This window comes from Triticum aestivum, chromosome 4D (assembly GCF_018294505.1).
Source record: "Triticum aestivum cultivar Chinese Spring chromosome 4D, IWGSC CS RefSeq v2.1, whole genome shotgun sequence".
Taxonomy (NCBI): domain Eukaryota; kingdom Viridiplantae; phylum Streptophyta; class Magnoliopsida; order Poales; family Poaceae; genus Triticum; species Triticum aestivum.
This window is the reverse complement of record NC_057805.1, coordinates 353,455,943-353,477,587: the sequence shown is the minus strand read 5'-3', so window position 1 is coordinate 353,477,587 and position 21,645 is coordinate 353,455,943. Positions and strand designations below refer to the sequence as shown.

Here is a 21,645-nt window from a genome sequence, read left to right as displayed (position 1 = left end):
TGCGATGCTAGTGGTAATGGCATAGGAGGTGTGTTAACGCAAGAGAAGCGCCCAATTGCTTACTTTAGTGAGAAACTTTCCGGAGCGCAACTCAATTATCCCATCTATGACAAAGAGCTATATGCTTTAGTGCGAGTTTTGCATGAATGGGAACATTATCTTCGCCCTCATGAATTTGTCATCCATACCGACCATGAAATGCTTAAATACCTAAAGGGTCAAACTAAGTTGAACAAGCGTCATGCTAAATGGAGTTGTGAGTCCTAGTCCATTCAACATATTTTTTCTGAAAAAACCCCTCCCATATATTAATTAATTTTAAAACACTCATACAATCATCTGTTACAACTTTAGCTATGCAGGGCGGAACATTATTAAGAAGCACATCATCAAACCTATTATCAAAATTGAAATTCGCAATCTTGTGCGCCACCCTATTGGCCCCTCTGTTAATCTTGGATATCTTGCAATTTATCGTCATCTTGAAAATACTCAACACTTCCATCTTTAGTTCAACCAGAAGAGACATGTCCAGATAATCATTTCCAGAAAAAGAGGCCACAAAAGAACAATTAGTTTTCAAAATGATGGGCTTGTGGAGAGTAATACCGATGTACGGCCCTGCTAGGGTCGCTCTAAGTTACGCTTCATCCATGCTATTGCACACCCCAATACAATCCCACGTCGAGATGATAACTTCTCCAGTATGGGTCCTGGCCACCACACCCACACTGACGGCACTCATAGCCTCCAAAAAACTTGTGTAAACATTAATCTTAATGAATTCCGTAGCATGAGGCTGCCAAGTCACAAAATTCTCTTCGACATCATTGGTATAATTTTAAAAATTCACCCCCTCCTTACCTTCATTGCTAACCTCCATCTTCGTATTGGAATGACATGATGAGAAGGACCCCCAATAGTTTTGAATAAAACTCACAGAGGCAGAGATAGTTTCCTTTCCCTTACCAAATATTAAATCATTCCTTAGGTGTCATGCCCTCCAGAACATGAATATAATTTGCTCATGCACCTACGACCTTAATTGATCCAATAAAATAAGTAAAAAATCTGGCGTAGAAAACTTGAAAATCTCATCACCTGGTAAATTCCGAACCTCCCTTACTGCCACACGGAGTGCACGAGCCTTGGGACAGCTCACTAGAGCATGAAACACACATTCATCTTCAACACCACGAATCGATCACAAACCAATGGCAGTTTGATGGTGTTTAACTCTGTTAACTTGAACCACGAAACTGTTTGTAGCAGCACGCCATGCAAAAATTCTGATTTACTGAGAGATCCGAGCCTTTCAAATAATATTTCATAGCCTCCTTTCCCCATTTACATCACCACTGGAACTCCCTAACTCAATCTTAGTGTCCTTTAGGTACAGCGCCAATCTATACGCAATTTTAACCGAGAACAACCTGTTTTTCTTGTAGTGCCAAGAAATAAAATCTCCCTCATCCAATACGCAACTTAAAAATTTCCTCATCATCATGGGGATAAAACAGACGCCTAATAAGGTTCTCATCCCATCTTTTTGAGCCACCGTTGAATAACTCAGAAAACCATTTGAGTCTGGTTTTGTTCTTTTTTGTAGGATTTTGTAGATCCGAGTCTCTAGGAAACCAATTATCCCTCTAGATATTTATACTCGGACCATTGTAAACTCTCCAAATGACACCCTTTTTCAGCAGCTCAATATCACGCATAATACCTTGCCAAGTAGCTGATGCCACTCAAGGGAATACAATGTCCAACAGATGCCCATGAGGATAATACTTTGCTTTCATCACCTTTGCACAACGAGTCCGGGAAAACCAACAACTGCCAAGCTTTGTTTGTTTGGAAATTGATAAAGCTATGTATTTGTTTGGAAATGCAATTTTCAATGAGAATAGTGTGATGCCAAGATTGATTCTCACCTAGGTCTAAAATTGTTTGGCTAGAGCTCGCCAAATCAATGCTTCAATACTATTTTAGTTCAACCTTCACTATTTATTATTTTAATTTTGTAACAGAATAATATGAATATTTTGGAACTCTAGTTCAATGTTGCAAATTTATGTTCAAATTTGAAGCAACTAAAGATTCTTATTCAGCATGTTGCCTTAGGTTATACTCCTACCTAACAATTTCCTATAAAAATTACTATCTCTAACGAAGTGTAAATAATAGAAGATAATGATGCATAAAGACATCAATGCAACATCTAGGTTTTGAGTCTTCAGATCCTTCGTACATTCTCAAACTATCAAATTCTCACCTCTCCCGATTTTACTCTACATTTTACGACGGTTTTCGGAGCACGTTTTACACATGACTTTCTGTTTGAATTTTATCGTAAATTTACTCGAGTTTTCCAGAACACAACAATGCACATACATAATCATCAGGTATTGTGGAACTCAGAATCCAGATCATAAAGGGGGTACATCAACTTAATGTCTTAATCAATACTCAGAGAACTCTAAGAATCCTATTGCACTATCAAATGGTTGTTGGGAATATTTTATACTGGATCCAGTGATAGAGAATCCATCGTCCATACACAAAAAAGAGAGTTGAAGCTAAACCCTAAACCCTATAGACTCATATGCCTAGTGCATAGCATGCCCAAGATTGCTTCCAAACTTCTGACCGCAAGGCTCAGACCGCGCATGGGAGAGCTAGTCAAGGCGAACCAGTCTGCTTTCATCAAGGGGCGATGCTTGCACGATAACTTTTTGCTAGTGAGGCAAATGGCACGCTCTATGCACCGAAGGAAAGCGAAAGGTGTTTTGCTCAAGCTGGATATTACAAAATCTTTTGACTCCCTGGCTTGGCTGTTCTTGTTTGAAGTGCTAAGAGCTAAAGGTTTCTCGAAACGTTGGATATCTTGGATTGCGATTCTTCTTACCACTGCCAGCTCAAGAGTGCTGGTTAACGGATGCGCATGCGACAAGTTCATGCACGCTAAAGGATTGAGGCAAGGGGACTCGATTTCCCCTTTGCTTTTCGTTATTGCCATGGATGTCCTTACAACTATCATTATCAAGGCGCATGAGGCGCGAGTGATGAGCACGATCAATGGATGTAGCCCGATGCAGCGCTTGTCTTTGTACGCGGATGACGTAGTACTATTCATCAAACCAACATGGCCAGATCTCCTGTTCATCAAGGAGACACTCACAATATTCGGAGCGGCATCGGGGCTTAAAGTGAACTTCGCCAAATCAGCGGCAATTATGATTCGAGCTGAGACAGAAGATGAAGAGCTCGTCAAGTCGGTGCTACCCTGGAAGATCACCACCTTTCCATGCAAATACCTAGGCCTCCAGTTAAGCATCAAACAACTCAAGAGATCCGGGTGGCAGCCGATTGTGGATGCAACCCTACACATTTTACCAGGATGGCAAAGGGGCCTGGTGACTAGACCTGGGAGGCTTATCCTCGTCAACCAAGTCATGAGGGCGCAGGCCACACATCACCTCATGGTTGCGGAGGCGCCAAAATGGGCTCTGGAAATAGTGGACAGAGGTTGTCGGGCTTTTTTCTGGGCCGGGACGGAGGAAGTGAATGGCGACAAGTGTGTGGTATCCTGGGCAAGGGTATGTCGACCAAAGCACCTGGGCGGCTTGGGCGTAATTGACTTATCTAAGCACGGCATTGCTCTAAGATTACGATGGGAATGGCTTAGACGCACGGATGCTTCCAGGCCTTGGCAAGGGCTCAACTTGACCGCGGACAAAAAGGTTGCCCAAGCTTTCGGGAGCCTGGTTAAATGGAAGGTTGGCGCGGGAGACAAAATTTTGTTTTGGAAAGATCGGTGGCTCCATGGCGCAACCATCTCAGAGCTGGCCCCCTTGGTAGTGGCAACAATCCGTACGCAGGTGGCCAACAAGAGACTAGTACGCGATGCGATGTGCATGCATGCTTGGATGAACGATGTGGTGGGTGACCTATGCACGGAGGGTCTAACCCAGTTCATCGCACTTTGGGAGATCATATCGGAGGTTCAATTGGATGTTCAAACTGAGGACAACCCCATCTGGGCTTGGAATGTGACTGGAGTCTACACCGCAGCATCCGCATACAAGATGCTATGTGAGGGAGGAGTTAGATTTCACTCTTTCAGAGCAATCTGGAAATCTTGGGCGCCACTTGCGTGTAAAATCTTCATGTGGCTGGCAGTGCAATATCGCTTGTGGACGTCGGATAGAAGGCCTAGACACGGTTTGCAAGACCAAACGTCTAAATGCTACTTTTGTGACCAAGAGGAAGACACGGTCGACCACATCTTGCAACAATGTGTGTTCTCTAGGCAAGTGTGGTACAGATGCATGACCAGGATGGGTTTGAGAGTGGAGCTTTGCCCAACACATGATTCCCTATTGGTGCAATGGTGGACGGATGCTAGAAAGCGCATACATAAGCAAACTCGGAAAGGATTTGACTCATTCGTGATGCTCATCTGCTGGACCCTTTGGAAACAGAGGAACGCGAGAGTGTTTGGTTCGAACCAAATCAAAAATGAATGGGAGACTGTGGACTTGATCTTTGACGACTTGAGGGCTTGGGCTAGGGCAGGAGCATTTGGAGGACAACCTATACCCGAGTCGTAGAGTAGTATTAGGAGTGGGGTGGAGGCTTGGTTGGGGTCGGCTTGTGATTACCAACTAGCGCAATGTAATAACTCTTGTATATATTTTCTCCCTTCTATAAAGCTAAGAAGCTAAGGTACGCCTTTGGCGTACCCTCGAAAAAAAGAAGCTAGCTGGTGACCCACATGGACCACATGGTCGAATTCTGTATACAAGTTGGCATGCACATGCTCCAACTAAGCAAAAGCCCCAGCAGGTGCACCTCCTCGCTGTACTCCACATGAGGACTCTGATAATGCATAGGATTATCATTGCATGCTGGAGTACATTCACAACTACAAAAAATGGGGCAAGTAGACTACTTGAGGTCTCTGCGCTAGGTCAAAACTACAGTTTCACAAGAGTACAGTATTGTATTTATGTCCTTCATAAAGGCATAAATACCAGTATTATCAGGGCAATAACTCACTCCTGCATCGTTGGATTTTATGTGGAGATTTGTGACGATGTTTTTATTTGGTTAATTAAATAGTGTAGGAGTTAGATGAGCAAATCCGATATTATAAGGGGATACGTTTTTTTTCAGTGTAGGATCTTCCAAAAGGGAACACACAGTCAGCCCCTTCCTGGAATCAACTGGCATATGTTCTTTCAGTGTAGGATCTTCCAAAAGTGGACACACAGTCAGCACCTTCCTGGAATCAACTATCGAAAGGCAAATCATGTCGCACCAAAGGCCAGAAAGGCACCGAAGGTTCAGTGCCTTATCAGCTGCTGGATCGGCGCCAGAAAAGCAATGGCAACAAGATCACAATATATAATACAGCAGAATTGACAGCGCATGTGCAACCTCTGTTGCCACTTGAAACTACGACAAATCAGTACAAGGAATAAAGAATCTGCAGGGATGTACTATGTAATGTGTAGATTACAATTTCAATTCGACATTTCTTAATAGCTGGATGGCAGTTTCAAATGAGCCTTGGCCATATGAACATGCCGCTAGGCATAACAATTGTAGACAACTTACAAAAAAACAAAACTCTTTTACTCTTCAACACTTCGGTATATCCTGAAATAAGAACCACAACCGCACGCTCACATTTTTCTGGCATAAAACAACTCTGCAAGTATATGGCTCTCGCAAAGAGACCAACATCAGCGGAAGCCGCCGTCGGCCCAATATGACCCGCCAGCGGTTCCATTCTGATTGCTCCCACCCTTGTTGGCGGGGCTGTGATGGCTGTAACTATCAAAACCGTCATCTTTCGAATCGTCCCAGCCGGCCCACGAGTCGCTGCTCTGGCTTGTCTTGGCAGGCTCATCCTTCTTGTCTTGGTCATCCCAATCATCCCAAGAATTGGAATTACGGTTCTGGTTCTTAGCTGATCCATCTTGCGGAGAATTCCAGCCGTTGCCGTTGCTGGTCTCCTGCTCATACCTGCGGTAAGGCTCGTTGCTGTTGTTCTGCTGCTCCCTTTGTTGCCAATCATCACCCCAGCCACCGCCCACTCCCCCTTCCTTGGCATACTCCTCTACCTTTTGTGTGGCCAATGCCATCACTCCTTTCATAATCCCCCAGGTTCTGCTTCCTATCTCTGCAGTTTTATTGGTTACAACATTGACAGTTTCGTTCACCTTCTGATCATAACCCCCTTCCCTCATCTGCATTCCAGATAAGGACCATTCTTAAAGACAAATAGCGATGTAACACGAGAATAAAGAACATGACAAATAATCTAAAATTCAGCATGCACTATATCCTGAGATAAGGATTATGAAAAGATATGTTCACTCAGCGTCCAGTCATGGGTGGAAGTGTGAAATAAGACAAGAAGGCACTGAACTTCAGGCGCAGTAGAAATAAATATGAAGAGGATAATATTCTTGAGTTAAGACTGCTCCAAACAGAGAAGACAGTTCATATAACTACTACAATGTCAAACCTTGCTTGGAGGACACCTTCCTATCATATTAGTATTCAGGAGAGTCTAACAAGATTTAATCAGGACACTAGGTAAACACAGTGAACAAAGAGCATTTTTCATGATCAACTAGACTACGGTAATTCAACTCTTGCATATCACAAATCAGGCAAAGCATTGAAGGTACCTTTGACTGAATCTCTTTTGTGCCAACTTGGACAACAGTAGCAGCAGATTGGGCAGCAGATGCTGCAACAAGCGAAAGGCGTCCAAATCCCTGAAAAGGTAAAATGGTAAGGAACGTATACTCATGAGATTAAACAGAAATCAAAACAATGTCCAATTATGACATGACTGTCTAATCATATATGCACATGACCCAACTATGACATCTCAAGCTTGGCACCAAACAAAATATAACCTTAAGTAACCAAATGACGATTGCAGATTTACTTTGCTAATATAATCTGAAGGAGTGCTTCTGGGGACGTTTATAAGGCACTAAGGCAAGCACCAACTGCCCTGACGCCTAAGCAACGCCTAAGCGCCTAAAGCGGGCCTATTTGTAAGGCGCTGCAAGGTCGCCTTTCCGCCTAAGCGTCCAAGGTGGGACGCCTTAGAAACAATGGCTGGGGTACAGTAATAAACCATATTAAGACTACAAGGAGAACTTGTTGATGATCAGGATCAGGCTACAAAAGGTGATCCCACAGCTATGTCAATATGCATAGCTTAATGAAGACACGGTAGAAGGGGCACTTTAACTACATGTGAGGGGAGGTTCACAAATCCAATGAAGTATAAGCTGTGGATGTCCCAGCACTCTAACAGGGGCAATATGTGATGCATAGTTAACAGTGGTGACAATATAGCCATTCATGACTTGCTGTAACAGGATCCCCGCAAGAAACCAATTTTATGAAGTACTCTTCAGGGTGACAATATAGACATTCATGAGTAGCAGATTTTCCTTTTTGAATACACAAGTATATGCTCTTCCAATACTATTGCAGGTATTGGGGAAATGTTTGGAGATTCGTTGATTCTAACCACAACACTAATATATCATGTAGTAGTAGTAGTAGTATGTTTGCAGGTATACAGTGAGTAGTTGATATAGCATAAAAAACAATAATCTGTTTCATTCACCTGGGAAACGACCTGCATGACATCGCCCTGGGCAGCACCGTTGTTGTTCCTATTCGCCGACGGCGGCGGGGTGGATCCGAAGCCGACGTACTTGCCGCCCTGAGAGGGAGGGATCCCCTGAGGCTTGGACTCGTTCTCCGCCATCCTCCTAGCAAAAAAATCCTCCTTGCTGGCCGCCGACGCCTCCAGCTCCTGCTTGGTGTATATGTCCTGAGTGGACTTGGACCTCGTCGGCTGTCTCCCCGAATCCGCTCCAGGGCCAGCAAAAGATCCGGCCGATTGGTTCCTACGCATATCCGGACGGACCTCGTCGTCCCAATCATCCCATCCACCGCCACCGCCACCGCCACCGCCTCCACCCACTCCTCCGGCGGGCAAGGGCGGCCTCCTGGCGGGGGCGGGGGCGCCAGATCCGGGCGTCTCCTTAACGACGGGCGGGTCGGTCCACGAGCGGCCCTCGGCGAGGGCGACGATGCGGTCGCGGTATGCGGCGGCGGCGTTGGAGTTGTACTTGGGGATGTGGGGCGTCTCCTTGGGCACGCCCCGCGCGGCGAGGAAGGCGTTGAGGCGGTCGTTGCCCCCGGCCTCCATCTTGCGGAGCTGCGGCTCGGTCCAGGAGTCCATGGTGACGGAGCGGACGAAGCTGATGTGCACGCCGAGGCCCCGGTGCTTGCCGGAGCACTCGAGGCACATGAAGACGCCGTAGGAGACGCTGGCCCACTGCGGGTTCCTCTGCGCGCAGTCGACGCACGTCTTGTTCCCCGGCCGCCCCTGCAGCTCCCTGAGCCGCCTCGCCGCCGTGGACGCCATCGCCGGGATCCGGATCTGCCGCGCCGGATCCGGGATCGGGGCCGGTTGGTGGCCGCGGGAGGGCGAGGAGGGGGAAAGGAGGAGGTGGTGGTGGTGGAGGGCTCGCCGACACGGAACGGGGAGCGAGGGAGAGGTCAAATACCGTGCGGTGGACGCCTGTGCCCCTGGGCGCACCGGGGCCGCGCCGATGGCAGGCTGGTAATTTTTCCCCCGGCGGGAGGGCAGGGCGGGGACTCCTCGTGGTAGGCGCGGCCGAACAGCCCGCGACGCCGACAGCCCGGGCCCACAGCGCAGCTGCAGCGGGACGAGACGGGCGAGGAAACTGGGAAGGCAAGGATCAGGAGTGTCCTACTCGTAGCCGAGTCGGGTCGGGTAGGGCTTGGGTGGGTGGGCGCAGCACGCGATAGAGGCGGGTGGCCACCGGGTGGTTTGGGGTCGGGACGTGCCGAAACGCACGCGGGGCCGTCGCTCCGGCAAACAAAAACCGACCCCTTCCATCGCCTCGCGGTTTTTTGACCCGTCGTTTCCGTTTCCCGGCATAGGACGACGCGTCGAGAGCCCTAGCAATAACGCCCGGCCCGATCGTCGAGACCGATCGATCATGGCGGCGGCGCCGGAGCCGGTGGAGGTGCCGACGACGGAGGAGGCGCCCGCGCCCGCGCCCGCGGCGAGCGAGGATCAGGCGGCGCCGGCTGCAGCGGCGGCAGGGACCAACGCGACGGTGCCTGCGCTCTACGTGGGCGATCTCCATGAGAACGCGCAGGAGGAGCACATCTTCGATGCCTTCAGTAAGGTCGGTGCTGTCACCTCCGTCAGGGTCTGCCGCGACAACGCCACCAGCAGGTCGCTCCGATATGGCTACGTAAATTACTTCTCCCAAGCCGATGGTACACGCACACTGTCTCCATCCATCTATCTCTTTTTTTCTTTTTTTTTCCCTTTTCTACAATGTAAGCGTTTGCTGCTGCTTATGTATCTACAATTTCGATTTTTCCTGTTAGGCTTGATAGCGATTTGTGGAGTTATGTTTTTTCCTTCCTGCTTTTATTTATCGATTGCGATTTTATTTCAAGAATTCGATCAAAATAGGTATGTTTTGTTTAATTATATACTATCAAACATCTTTGCATGGCATCAAAGTAGGTATGTTTAATTATATAGCAGACATCTTTGCATGGCGTTTGAACAAGCTATGCTTGTCCTTGTCATACAATTTTCATATCGTTGTTGTAGCGTGCTGCCGCTTTGATGTGATAGCCATCATCGGTCCCTTATGGCAACAGGGGGCATAACGTAGTTTGGGTTGTTCAGCATGCAACTAGTGCACCCATCACATAACTGCCATGCGTTGCTTAATCTTCAGCTTGTATGTCGCGCGCAATTTAATTATTGATTTTTGAACTTTACTATATATGGATTGTGTTTGTGTGTGTGTGTGAGAGAGAGATCATTAAAAAACCCGACCATATTTCGGTTTACAACACATTTTAAGAGCATGAATTAGCATCTCTTCCAAAACTAGAGATTTCACTAGCCTTAGCCAGGAAACAATGTTTTACTTCTTCCATTTTAGGCTTTGAGGCTTGGTTCTGGTGCTAGCCGAATGTGTGTGTGTGTGTAGGAGAGAGGAAGGGAGGGAGAGAGAGATCAAGTATCATTAAGAAAAATTGACCTGTGTTTATTAGTACTACACCTCCTTTGTGCAAGTTTTGAATGTTTTTTCTAGTAAGATGCATGGTGATATACTCTGATGTGGAATAGATTATCCAAATTTGAGTTCTTTTTCCATTGAAGATGGTAGAAATAATAATATAGAGAGACTTTGCCTGCACGTACTCCCTTTGTAGTACATTTCCTTACAATGCTTTGCAGTCGCACAATTTCCAATTAATGTCTGCTCCATGGGAATGTGAATGAATAAGTTGGCTACTACTGTCTTGTTGCGGCTCTCTTCAGTTTTCCTAAGCTTGTTACTCCTTTTTAAATATACCGAAGGCACAAACAACTTGTCTGCTTTTCTATTTCTTCATTTTCTCTTTCTTTCATTTTCTTAGTACCGATTTCGTTGTTCAACAAATGACCCTATGCCCAAACTAGTTCTGTTTATGGAGGGGCAATTGATTGGCTTTGACTTGTTTTTTAATCGTTGACAGCAACGACTGCTTTGGAGCAGATGAATCATAGCCTTATATTGGACAAGCCAATTAGAGTAATGTGGTCTAACCGAGATCCCGATGCCAGGAGAAGTGGCGTTGGAAATGTGTTTGTTAAGGTAAAAAGATAAATATGTTCTTCATGTTAATATTTCTCACATGTATTGCCATGTGTAAGTACTAACTTGATATGGTATTAATTGACAGAACTTTGGCGATCATATTGACAATGTAATTCTTCAAGAACTATTCTCCAAGTTTGGAGAGATATTATCTTGTAAAGTTGTTAGAAATGAGGATGGCACAAGTAGAGGCTACGGCTTCGTTCAGTTTGCAGCTCAAGAGCCAGCAGACATCGCAATAGAGACTCTTAACAACTCTTACTTTGAGGGTAGAGAATTGTAAGTTAATGTTTCTGTAATACAACTAGTACATGACTTAATTTTATATTGACTATTTCTTTTTTTTAACATTGCTACTTACATGATTTTGTTTTACAATGATCAATCTTGTGTAGGCTTGTAGCTCATTTCATTAAGAAGAGCGAACGATCAGCCAATAATGATGACAAATACACTAACTTGTATATGAAGAATATAGATGATGACATGACAGAAGAACTCATTAAATTGAAGTTTTCTCAGCATGGTCAAGTAACTAGTGTGAAGATAATGAAGAGAGATGATGGGACATCCAAGGGTTTTGGGTTTGTCAGTTTCAAAAATCCGGAAAGTGCCAAGAAAGCAAAAGAGGCCATGAATGGGATGGCTCTTGGTAATATTACTGCCATGCATTTCATTTAAAAAATAACTTCTAATGGTACATGCATTTTTACTTAACAATGTTAATCTTATTTTTATTATTAGGAGCGAAAACTTTGTACGTGGCAAGGGCTCAGAAAAAGGCTGAAAGAAAGCAATATTTGCAGCTCTTACATGAGGAAAAGCGGAATGAAATAATCACTAAGAGCAATGCAAGTTCCATCATTCTCTCTTTTATTTATATTCACGTATAGTATTCACATCTTTCATTTACAAATGTGTATTTAATTCTGACAGGGGTCCAATGTGTATATCAAAAATATTAGTGATGAAGTTGATGATGACACTCTTCGCGAGCGCTTTGCTGAATTTGGAAACATTACATCAGTAAAGATTATGCGTGATGACAAGGGCATTAGTAAAGGATTTGGATTTGTATGTTACAGCACACCCGATGAAGCAAAGTGTGCCGTAAGCAGCATGCGTGGTAATCCTCTATTAATTTTTGCACCAACTCATAGTTATACATTGACATCACGATAGTGAGAATGTTTTGTTTTGTTTGAAATAAATAGGTGTCATGTTTTACGGCAAACCATTGTATGTTGCTATTGCTCAAAGGAAAGAGGACAGAAAAGCTAGGCTGGAGCAACGTTTTGCTGAACTTGCTACGATGGCAGGAACTGCAAGCCCTGTGATCCCCACAGGTTATCCTCATGTGTACTTTGCCCATCCTAGTACACACTTTCCTCAGGGTCCTTCAAGGCAAGGATTCATGTATCCACCCATTGGGCTCGGCCAAGAATGGAGGCAGAATGTGTACCCTTCGCCGCATAGTATCCAACAAATTCATCCACCACTCGTATGTTATTGACTTGTTCTACTTAAATTTCATTTTTTTAAGTGCAAAAACTTGGTTAAAACTTTTTTAATTTCTGCATAGATGCCAAATACTCCAAGGCAGTACAGAAACAACAGGGGATGCATGACCGGGAATATGATGACTTTTCCCCACGCCGTTAATTATGTGTCACATGCTCAGACAGCTAAAGATTTCATGTCCATGTCCCGGCAGGTATTAACAAATTTTAAACTGTTTTTTTATATTGAGAAAAAAAATGTTTCACGTTTGTCCCTATTTAAATAGTGGTTAGGCTAACAATCTTATTGCAAAGTTTCTTTTACACTGGTACTCTGACCACTAATTTTCATTACAGTATAAGCAAAACTATATGGTTTGAACATAATTTTTTAGACAAACACATGTGTATAATTCCAAGTATCTAAGTAAAATTGAGAGATGATAGTAGTCATGATTAGAAAGAAACATATGAGCATAACGACTTTTAAGGAACAGTAGGATAATATTTTGTTTTGTGACTTTTTAAACCGTATATCCTTGTTCCTTTAGTTACTCCTCCTCCCCCATTACTATTGTCAATTCAATCATACTAAGTAGACGTTGTCTTGTGACAGAACTTCACTAACAAGGAGTGCTAAGCTACCACTTAGCACTTTATTAATTAACAGTATTTGACATTTCTTTAAGTTGCTACATCTTACGTTGTCTTGTGACGGAACTTCACTAGCATGGATTGCTAGGCAGGAACTACCTTGCACATAGTTAACATTATCTGATCCAGTTATGCTTAGTTTATTTTCCTTCTGGAGAGTTTAAATCGCTACCTGTAATGCAGCAATTCGGCCATGCAAAGTACATAACACCCGATGTTATGAGCAATGGCCTGGCCATCCATCACGGCGGCCCTATTTCATCGGTGAACGATTCTTTCGCCAGCTTGCTTGCTGCTGCTCCACCTGATCAACAAAGAGATATGCTCGGGAATAGGATATATCCATTGGTCGAGAGATATCATGTAATTCCTCATCTATTTTGGTCCCTTATTTTGCTTCTTTCAAACTAACAAGGACCTAGCAGTTGCACTAACTTGGTATGCCCTGTCTGCTGCAGCCTGATCTGGCCAGTAAGATCACTGGAATGTTGCTGGAGCTGGATACTTCTTATCTGCTCTCGATGCTGAATTCGCAGGATACCTTGTCTGCAAAAGTTAATGAGTGTGTGCAAGCTCTCCAAGGGCAGCAAGCGGCAAAAAATAAGCCTGAGGATCTGGAGGCCCTACACCCTGGCTTCCTCGACTCTACCGGTGTAAACGCCAACTGAGAGGGTTCACAACCAGGCCAAGAACCTTCCATTTTCTTTTCTGGACAGGGATTTTTGGGAACTAGATAGCCGATCTTTCTTATTATAGTTTGTGAGTTTTTACCGATTGGACTTATGGGTTACTTGTTACTACAGAATAAAATATATTAGATTTAGCTAGAACCTTGCGAGTTTTATTATTATTATTATGGCATCCTATGAATGAATCCTATAGAGAATAATGACTTTTGGTGACTTTACTATGTTGCTCTTCCTCTGACGTTATGAACATTTCTGCCTTACTAATTTTGTTGCTTTATTATTGCTTCTGTTTATGGATGATTCACTGAAAGTCCGCAAGGTTTCTCCATATATTTTAATTTCTTGTGGAGTCTATATAGAGATCAAAGTGTAGACCTGGTGTCGTACACTCTGTCGTATACTCATATCAGACTATATCTCTGAAACCATGTAGATCATCTGAAGTCCAAGCTGTTCAGGCCACTTTACTAGATGTGTTATTTCTGATTTTGTCTCCTACAGATTTTGTGGACGTGTTCTGACTATTGAGGAAGCCACTGCCGCTGTGTTGTTACGATACTATCTGTCTTCGATTCTCCATGTGGTTTAGAAATAACTAGTGGACCTGTTACGCCAAATGGCGCAAAGGCACGCTAAACCCATGTTCGCGATGAAAAAAATCCATGGTTTAAGGGTTCAGGGTTTAAAAATGTATATACACATTTTAATTTGATAGTATAGAGCCCCATTTAAAAGAAAATATATGTTTTAGTTAGTTTAGCTGTAGTCAAGTAACATATGATAAAAAAGTGTCTTGTTGTGCACAATGAGATATATATCCACATTCTAATTTGGTGGTATATACTCTCATTTAAAACCATGTCATGTTGAAAATATGTGTATCCTTTTAGTAATATTTTTGTCTTGCCCACACTAAGAATTTAGATGCCTATGTATAAAAAGAAACACATATTTCTGTATGCATTAAAAAAATCTAAAAAATACATAATCTGACGCTAAAAAATATATGTATATCTAATAGCATGTAGGAATCATTTAAGGAGGCCTTCTTTTTTTTTGAAAAGCTATCAACATTTTATTGTTTTTGTGCGCAAAAAAGAAAAACATTTCTTTTTGCTCAGATGGACGCATATGTATATGAAAAAGTACGCATGTAGTTGACCCGTTGCGCCAAATGGCGCAGAGACCCGTTGAATGGATGTGTGCATTGAAAAAAAAACATAGTTTAGTTGCTTTAGTTGTGGAAAAGCACATATGGTAATAAATTTACCCGTTTATTTAATAAAGAACGAATGGACACTTGTTGTCTACAATGAGATATACATACATACACATTTAAATTTATCTGTGAGCCAAATGGCGCAGAGCCCCATTTGAAACCATGCACACACATTAAAAATATTTGCGTTTTTTCCAGTAACTTTATGTTTGAGCAAGGACAAAGGACATGTCAAACCCCTTGTGTTTCAAATGGTAAAAGATATCACACGGAGCTCATGTTGCCCACAGACGTTTGCTGGGCTGGGCCTAACCAGCGAAAAGGGGTTGTCAAGGAGAATATGATATATATCCAGTCATTTTCGTGGACGGCTCTGTCTTCTCCTCTTCCTGATTGTGGTCTCTTTCTTCCCATACAGAGGCATAGGAATTTGATTATAACTGGCAGATAAAATGGGGTGAGTGTATAACCACCGCATCATTTGCTGATTCAGGAGAGGCCACAACGGGACCGTCTGTCGTCAACTGAAACTGATCCTAGACAGTGACTTTAAGTGAACTTCATGAAAGAAAACTTAAGGTCACAAAACTTTAGTAGCTTATTCCTTTTCTTTTCTTTCTCAGAACTCCACACACTATGGCGATGATAAATTAAGATGCGCATTTGTAACTACAAAAATATATAACCACAAATACTTCAGTTTGACACAGACTGATTTGATGACAGGTAAGGAAATAGAATATCAACGAGCTCTCTTCTTTCAGAATATCTGATAGTGAGTAAAAGGCTGAGGGTTTACCAACACACAGCGACACTGAGCCACACCAATTTCAACGTTACCAATAGAAAGCAAATCCCAGAATTCGGAAGGTTTCAAAGACGCTCAACATCTTACAACACCAACATTATAACCATAGACCATAGGAAAAATATTGATAGTTGCATATATTTTTGCATACAGTGCGATTAGCACTTGACCTCTTTCAGCTCATGTGCGAAATACAGGAAAGTTGGCTCAACAGCTCCTTCTTTGTACCAAGCTACCATCATCATACATACTCTCGCCCATAAAGCTACCATCATCACATCTTGACTGAATCATATCATCACCAGCAATCAAGGTGTGATCACCTTCAATCTCAGTGGAGTCGTAATTAATTTGTTCAATAACCATTGATTTTGGGTCCTGGAACCAATCAAATAGAAGTAGTTGAGGCGGAAAAATGGAAGCTATGGTAGGAAAACGTGAATAAACAGGACCAAGAAGCCAAGAACGATATGAACAACTTGCCTCGTCAAAATCAATCCCACACATGTAGTCTGTTAAGCTAATACAGACTTAATAATAAATAATACTCCCTCCGTCCCCTAATGTAAGACGTTTTTTTACTCTAGTGTAGAGAAAAAAAGGCCTTACATTATGGGACGGAGAGAGTAATAAACAGAAGTACCAAACTTAGAATAGCATTTCCTTCACTCATGGTCATACATCTGGTTTGTATCTCCACAAAAACAAATGGCAACGTGGTGAAGATTTACAATAGAAAGGAATCAGATGTCCCGTTGCACCCATGGTGCAGAAAGCCAATTAGAATCAGAAATTATGTGAGTATTGTAGGGCATATAGAAACTTCATTCTGGCCCGCACAGTAACAGCTCTATCACACAACTTGTTTCTTATGGATTCTGTAAAAAGATTACGGGAGAACTTATTTTTGCAAAGCAATCATAATAATAGTGGGCATTGATGAATAAAGATTTATCGTCTCAACCAGTGTATCGTCATGACCAACAACTAAATAACTTGTCGCTGCTCCCGAGTTACATATGCTCTAATAACCCTATGATTCCTGATTCATGGTTTCAAATATCAGATGTTCCATCAACCGAGGTACAAATCACAAATAGATCAACCCATCAACCAATGAATATAATCTTCTCCAAGAAAATAAAATAGTCTTTAGAAGCTTAATTTAAATCTTTACCAATAAGGCAATACAAGTTACAGGCCAAACAGAGCATAGAAAGCTTGAACCAGAGCAAGCAGGAGAACTCGACATCCTTGACCTGAACATCATAAATCACAAATCCAGAATAAACGATTAACCCAAAGTTTTTCTTCTCATGACTCTGAAGGAGGTCCACGTGTTGTTATCTACCAATAAAAATTACTGACCCAAGCTTGAAGTGTAACCAGAATAATTTGCTAATGGAATTAAATAGTATCCCATTTCTTTGAGGATGAGATGCTAATGAAGGCTGACACATGATTGATAAATTCGCACAAATCTTTTCAGTCCCGCGAAGTAAACATGAGGAACTGAGGTTTAATTAATCATGTAACTATATAAGGAGAATCATTATTCTTCATTGTTCCACTTGTGCATCAGAGTCAGCCATACAACAAACTGGATGGTGATTTGTCAAATAAGAGCTACTTGGGTAAATAAGATTGCCCCACATCCACTTTATACTTAACTGTAAACTACACATCAATCTGATGGTCTGATCTATAATGCTTCATGAAACAATCAATCTAGAAGCCCAAAATATCCCCTGAAAACTCCAAGAAAATCAGAAAGAAACATCGCAGGTATATTTTCTTACTCTGCTGAGAGGCCATGTACAAAAGATATCACAATTAGTAAGAAAGAAGCTTGCCATCAGCTGAGAAGAAAAACCTTTAGAAAGGAAGTGTCTGTGTGGTCTTTATGCCTTCGAGTATTTCCTCCGCATCCTACAGAAATTCAGAACAATGATTCTTGTTTGACACTATTTAATAGTGATAATAGCAAGAATTTGAGCGTGATGACAAACGATAATTTTTCACACATACACACTAACCCAACATGCAGTTACATCTTCACTAATCAAAAGAGGGACACAGCAGGAAGTAAGGAAGAACCTGCGGGCGTGAGGGCTGTACAGAAGTATCTCTGCCCCAGCGCCGTGTGAACGACCACGAGCCAGCGGAGCTCCTCGCGGTGACCCTCTCCCGTCCACCGCCGCACCTCCCTCTCCTCTTTCTCCAGCGCGATGTGTACGACGACGAGCCGGCGGTGCTCGTTCCGGTGGTCCTCTCATGTCCGCCGCCGTGAGGATGCGTAATACCCTAGTCCTGCTTTGATGGATGTATTTGAGTGTTCTTGTGTTCTTGAGCTAGCTGCGGGGTGTGACTTGCCCAAAAGATCCGAATCCTTCTCCTGGTCGTCTCGGGCCTCCTTTTATAGGAAAAAAGGGGTGTCACAGTGGCACACAGGAGGTGGAAAGGTCTACAGTCGACGAGTCTATCCTCTGGCACCGCCGGACAAACGCATTTAATGCGCTGCCGACGTGCCCTTCTTGCTTTATCGGGGACGGCAAGGAAGCACGTCCCAGCTGTCGCTACCTCGCCTGGTTTCGATGCGCGTCTGAGCTCACGAGGCGTTGTTGCGCCACGTTGGCTGGCTGCTGGGCTGGCGCGGTGGTGGAGCCTTCATGAAGGTCTGCATGCCACCACGTAGGTGCTTGCTGGGTCGGTGTAGAGGCCGCTCGTCGCCACGCAGGTGCCTGCTCAGCTGGTCGAGCTGGCAGCTGCATGGGGACGGCGGTGGCGTCTTGGCAGATGTGGGCCTGGCTGCGACCCCGCTGGTGTCCTCGGCAAGGGTCTTGCCGTGACGTCGTGGTTGTCCCCGGCAAGGATCTTGCTGGGGGTCTCGTGGATTTCTTTGGCTGGGACCCCGCCAAGGGTCGTTGTCTTCTGGTCCTCATCTGATCTTGTGTGTTTATGATCTTGACAAAGATCTGCATGCCACCACGGAGGTGCCTCCCGAGCCTTGGTTCCAATGTAGTTGTTGGCGGTGTTTGGAACCCTTGGGCTCAAGGGTAGCTCGCTCTGCTGGTGTTGGGCAAGTTGCCCCGGCAAGGCTCTTGCCGGGGCCGCGGAGGCCGCCCCGGCAAAGGTCTTGCCGAGGGAGTCCACCTCACCCCTTTGCTCTTTTATGCTTCTGGTCTTGGCGTTGCCTTGTTTGTTTTGTGCTTTGGTTTCCCTCCGGCTTCCCTTCTCTGCCCTGCTAAGTGTGGCCGCGGGCGCGGCTCTGACTGCCCATGCACAAGTAAAGGGGTCAAAAGGAGAGTCCCTACTTTTGTACACCAACAGGAGCCCCCGGGCATGGGCCACACATAAGCGCGATGCGTTGTTGGGCTAGGCCCAGAACGGTGCGCGGGCAGGTGGGGCGGATTTTACCGCGGTAACTTTTCGTCCGCTGCGCTTCCCCACGACCCATGTTGAACGCGCGACGTGGAGGGTCGTGCGTGACGTGGGGGTCATGCTTGGGGCGGTTCCCGCACGCATGCGTCACATCATGGTAAAGAGGCGGCTCGCGCCTTCCCCATAAAAAGAGGGAGACGTAGAGGCGCAGCTCATTTACTGAGTGGACTCGGGTCGTGGTCTTCAAGGCGTCCGTGCCCCACGATCATGGGGTGGGGAACGGTCACCTCACCCGTCCCCTCGATTCTGCTTGCTCGCCACGTGTCCCCCATGCAGGTGGCAGGCGGTGGAGGCGGGAAACCGGGCCGTCGCCGATTGGGGCAGCGGGTCGGTCTCGATTCCCTGCGCCCCCGATGGCCGGATTGGTCGAGCGGGGCGGCCGAGCCCCGACCTCGCCCCTTTATAAGAAGGGGGGGAGATGGCATCCCACATCCTTTCATCATCCGTCTCCATTCACTTCGGCTCCTTTCTTCCATCTGCCATGGCGAGAGGAGGCGCCGGCCCTTCAACGGTGGCGGCGAGGGTCGCTGCTCGACAGCGCGTCCCTCCTTCCCAAGATCCCGCGGCGGCGGAGCTGGCAACGAGAGGAAGGGGGAGGGGGCGAGGCCGAGGTCGCCGTGGCGCTCGGGGAAGAGGGGGACGGGGCGGCGCACCGGCCTTGCCTCCGCCAGCGATGCCTCCCCCAATGGAGGGCCACGTCGGGGACCAGCCCCGTGAATTCTTCATCAGGCTGCGCCGGCCACCGCGTCGTCGTCTCCGTCTCCCTATCCCATTTGCTCGGGAGATGGAGCTCGATCCACCCCAGCCCCTCAGGTTGCACATGAGGGGCTGCGGGAACGGCGGTACGCGGGTCGACGTCGACTTCCCTGCTCCCCACGTCATGTACCTCCGTCGCGGATGGAAAACGTTCGCTTGTGTCCACAGCCTGACGGCGGGGCTCGTTCTCCACTTCAAGTTAATGGAGAACAGCCTGCTCTCCGTCAAGGTCTTTGGAGATCTTGGAACTCGCCTAAAGTGCTGCGTGGAGAGCTCCTCCGACGATGAAGATTCCTCCTCAAGCGGGAGTGATGAGGAGGACAGCGACATCGACCACGAGGGTGCCGAGCGGCGGGACGCTGACCCCGACTCCGACTGACCGCGTCGTCCCTCCCTCGGCCACGCGCCCTGCTGAGGGCCTTCCTCCTCAAGCTCTCCATCGGCGCGTTCCCCGTCGCCTCCTTGGGTGGCTGGCGAAGGAGGGCCGGAGAAGGCGAAGAAGGCGGGTGGCGGCCGTCAAGTCAGAGTACGCGGGCGCCGACGCCTTCGTCGCGTATTGTCGGCCCGCTGCCTCATCTTCCAGCTCCCCTCCCGGCATCGGGATGTTCTCTTGGTGCCTTCTGCTCCTCGTACCTCGCCTAGGCGCTCTTTTTGCCCTCCTGCTACCTTGTTACATCTTCTGAGGAGAGGGACAAGAAAGGGATTACGGGCATCTTATCTCTTTTTAGTTTGTAAGCCTACGGGCACTTGTTAGATTTAAAACTTGTAATCCCCTTGCTCATGTTTTTTATCCCGTATGAACTGTACCTGTATGGGATGTTTTTAATGAAAAAGGGTGTTTGTCGGGTTCTTTGTGCATGAGCGAGGCCCATGCCAAGGAGTGAATCCTTGTTATTTTTAAGATAAACATTGTCGCCCGGCAACAGGCCTTGCCGTCCCTTTACTTCAGTCGACCATTCTCACGCTCTTGGCGGAGGCAAGGCGAAGTAGAGTTAGGCCCCTCATTTATTTCCTCGCCACCGCGACTACGACCCAGTTCCGACCCAGGGACTTGGGTCTAGGAACAAAGGGGGAGCACGGTGGTCTAGGAGCAAAACGAGGTTTCATATGTCCCAACTTCATACGGAAATGCACAATAGAGGATAAAAGACTTACCTGAATCTGCAGCCCCCGGCAGCCCTGGCTTGCCGTGGTTGGATTCTTGTACCTGCAGCCCCCGACAACCTTGCCTTGCTGAGGCCGGAGCGCCGGCTCGTTCTCTTTCTTGCAAACAGCTCAGCAGAAACGTCCATGTACCCTGCGAACCAAAGAGGACGGAAAGGAACAGAGAAACGCACACCCGACCTCTATGCTAGGGGTTAGCCGCCGCTAAGCACTATCAACCCTAACCGAGGGGGAGACTTAACCTAGCATGCATGCTAGAACTTAGGGCGCCAGCGCTTCATTTATTTATGCTCAGGGTCTGCGCCTGGCTTTGTACAGAGGGTTACATGCCTTGCCGACAAGGCTTGTACAAAAGGTGGTTTGCCGGGGGGGGGGGGGGACGGCAACCGCGCCTTATGGGTAAAACTTGCGAAGATGTTCAATGTTCCAGGAGTTGCTCACTGGAATAGCATCTTCGGTCTCCAGGCGGACTGCGCTGGGCCTGGTGACTCGTATTACCCGATAAGGGCCTTCCCACTTCGACGTCAACTTGTTGAAATTCTTGGCCGATTGAACGCGCCGAAGAAGGTCGGCTTCCTCAAAGCTTCGGGCATGAACCTTGCGGCTATGGTAGCGGCGCAAGGCTTGCTGGTAGCGCACTGCTCTCACAGCCGCCCGAAGACGA

The 21,645-nt window shown here is 46.0% G+C and overlaps 2 protein-coding genes and 1 long non-coding RNA gene across 4 annotated transcripts; 1 reads left to right on the top strand and 2 right to left on the bottom strand.

Annotated features, from left to right (window-relative positions):
- Positions 1–5,474: 5,474 nt before the first annotated feature.
- On the bottom strand, positions 5,475–8,689 carry LOC123097879 (probable ADP-ribosylation factor GTPase-activating protein AGD6). Of its 2 annotated transcripts, none has more exons than XM_044519727.1 (3): positions 7,679–8,689; positions 6,705–6,794; positions 5,475–6,257 (listed from the first exon to the last, which is right to left on the bottom strand). In XM_044519727.1, the coding sequence occupies exons 1-3, from the start codon at positions 8,474–8,476 to the stop codon at positions 5,751–5,753; spliced, it is 1,395 nt and encodes a 464-aa protein (XP_044375662.1). In that variant the 5' UTR covers positions 8,477–8,689; the 3' UTR covers positions 5,475–5,750. The 2 variants fall into 2 exon arrangements, with proteins under 2 accessions (XP_044375662.1, XP_044375661.1); XM_044519726.1 differs by having other exon boundaries at positions 7,667–8,605.
- A 208-nt stretch (positions 8,690–8,897) lies between these two features.
- LOC123097877 (polyadenylate-binding protein 4-like) lies at positions 8,898–13,811 on the top strand. The gene is made up of 10 exons (XM_044519725.1): positions 8,898–9,363; positions 10,630–10,748; positions 10,837–11,030; positions 11,147–11,403; positions 11,496–11,602; positions 11,688–11,877; positions 11,966–12,252; positions 12,334–12,465; positions 13,088–13,267; positions 13,363–13,811. The coding sequence occupies exons 1-10, from the start codon at positions 9,078–9,080 to the stop codon at positions 13,570–13,572; spliced, it is 1,962 nt and encodes a 653-aa protein (XP_044375660.1). The 5' UTR covers positions 8,898–9,077; the 3' UTR covers positions 13,573–13,811.
- A 1,872-nt stretch (positions 13,812–15,683) lies between these two features.
- On the bottom strand, positions 15,684–17,997 carry LOC123100021 (uncharacterized). Its single transcript, XR_006448330.1, has 3 exons — positions 17,718–17,997; positions 17,494–17,549; positions 15,684–15,998 (listed from the first exon to the last, which is right to left on the bottom strand). It is a non-coding gene; the product is annotated as an uncharacterized lncRNA (long non-coding RNA).
- Between the last annotated feature and the right edge of the window lie 3,648 nt (positions 17,998–21,645).

What these genes read in the sequence shown, in the direction of transcription:
- LOC123097879 (XM_044519726.1), bottom strand. Translation starts at nt 8,476, where the DNA reads ATGGCGTCCACGGCGGCGAGGCGGCTCAGGGAGCTGCAGGGGCGGCCG. An exon ending in TCATGCAGGTCGTTTCCCAG is followed by an intron (nt 6,795 to 7,666) that starts GTGAATGAAACA and finishes TTACCTTTTCAG; the next exon opens with GGATTTGGACGCCTTTCGCT. An exon ending in CAAAAGAGATTCAGTCAAAG is followed by an intron (nt 6,258 to 6,704) that starts GTACCTTCAATG and finishes TCTGGAATGCAG; the next exon opens with ATGAGGGAAGGGGGTTATGA.
- LOC123097877 (XM_044519725.1), top strand. Translation starts at nt 9,078, where the DNA reads ATGGCGGCGGCGCCGGAGCCGGTGGAGGTGCCGACGACGGAGGAGGCG. An exon ending in AACAAATTCATCCACCACTC is followed by an intron (nt 12,253 to 12,333) that starts GTATGTTATTGA and finishes ATTTCTGCATAG; the next exon opens with ATGCCAAATACTCCAAGGCA. An exon ending in CATTGGTCGAGAGATATCAT is followed by an intron (nt 13,268 to 13,362) that starts GTAATTCCTCAT and finishes TGTCTGCTGCAG; the next exon opens with CCTGATCTGGCCAGTAAGAT.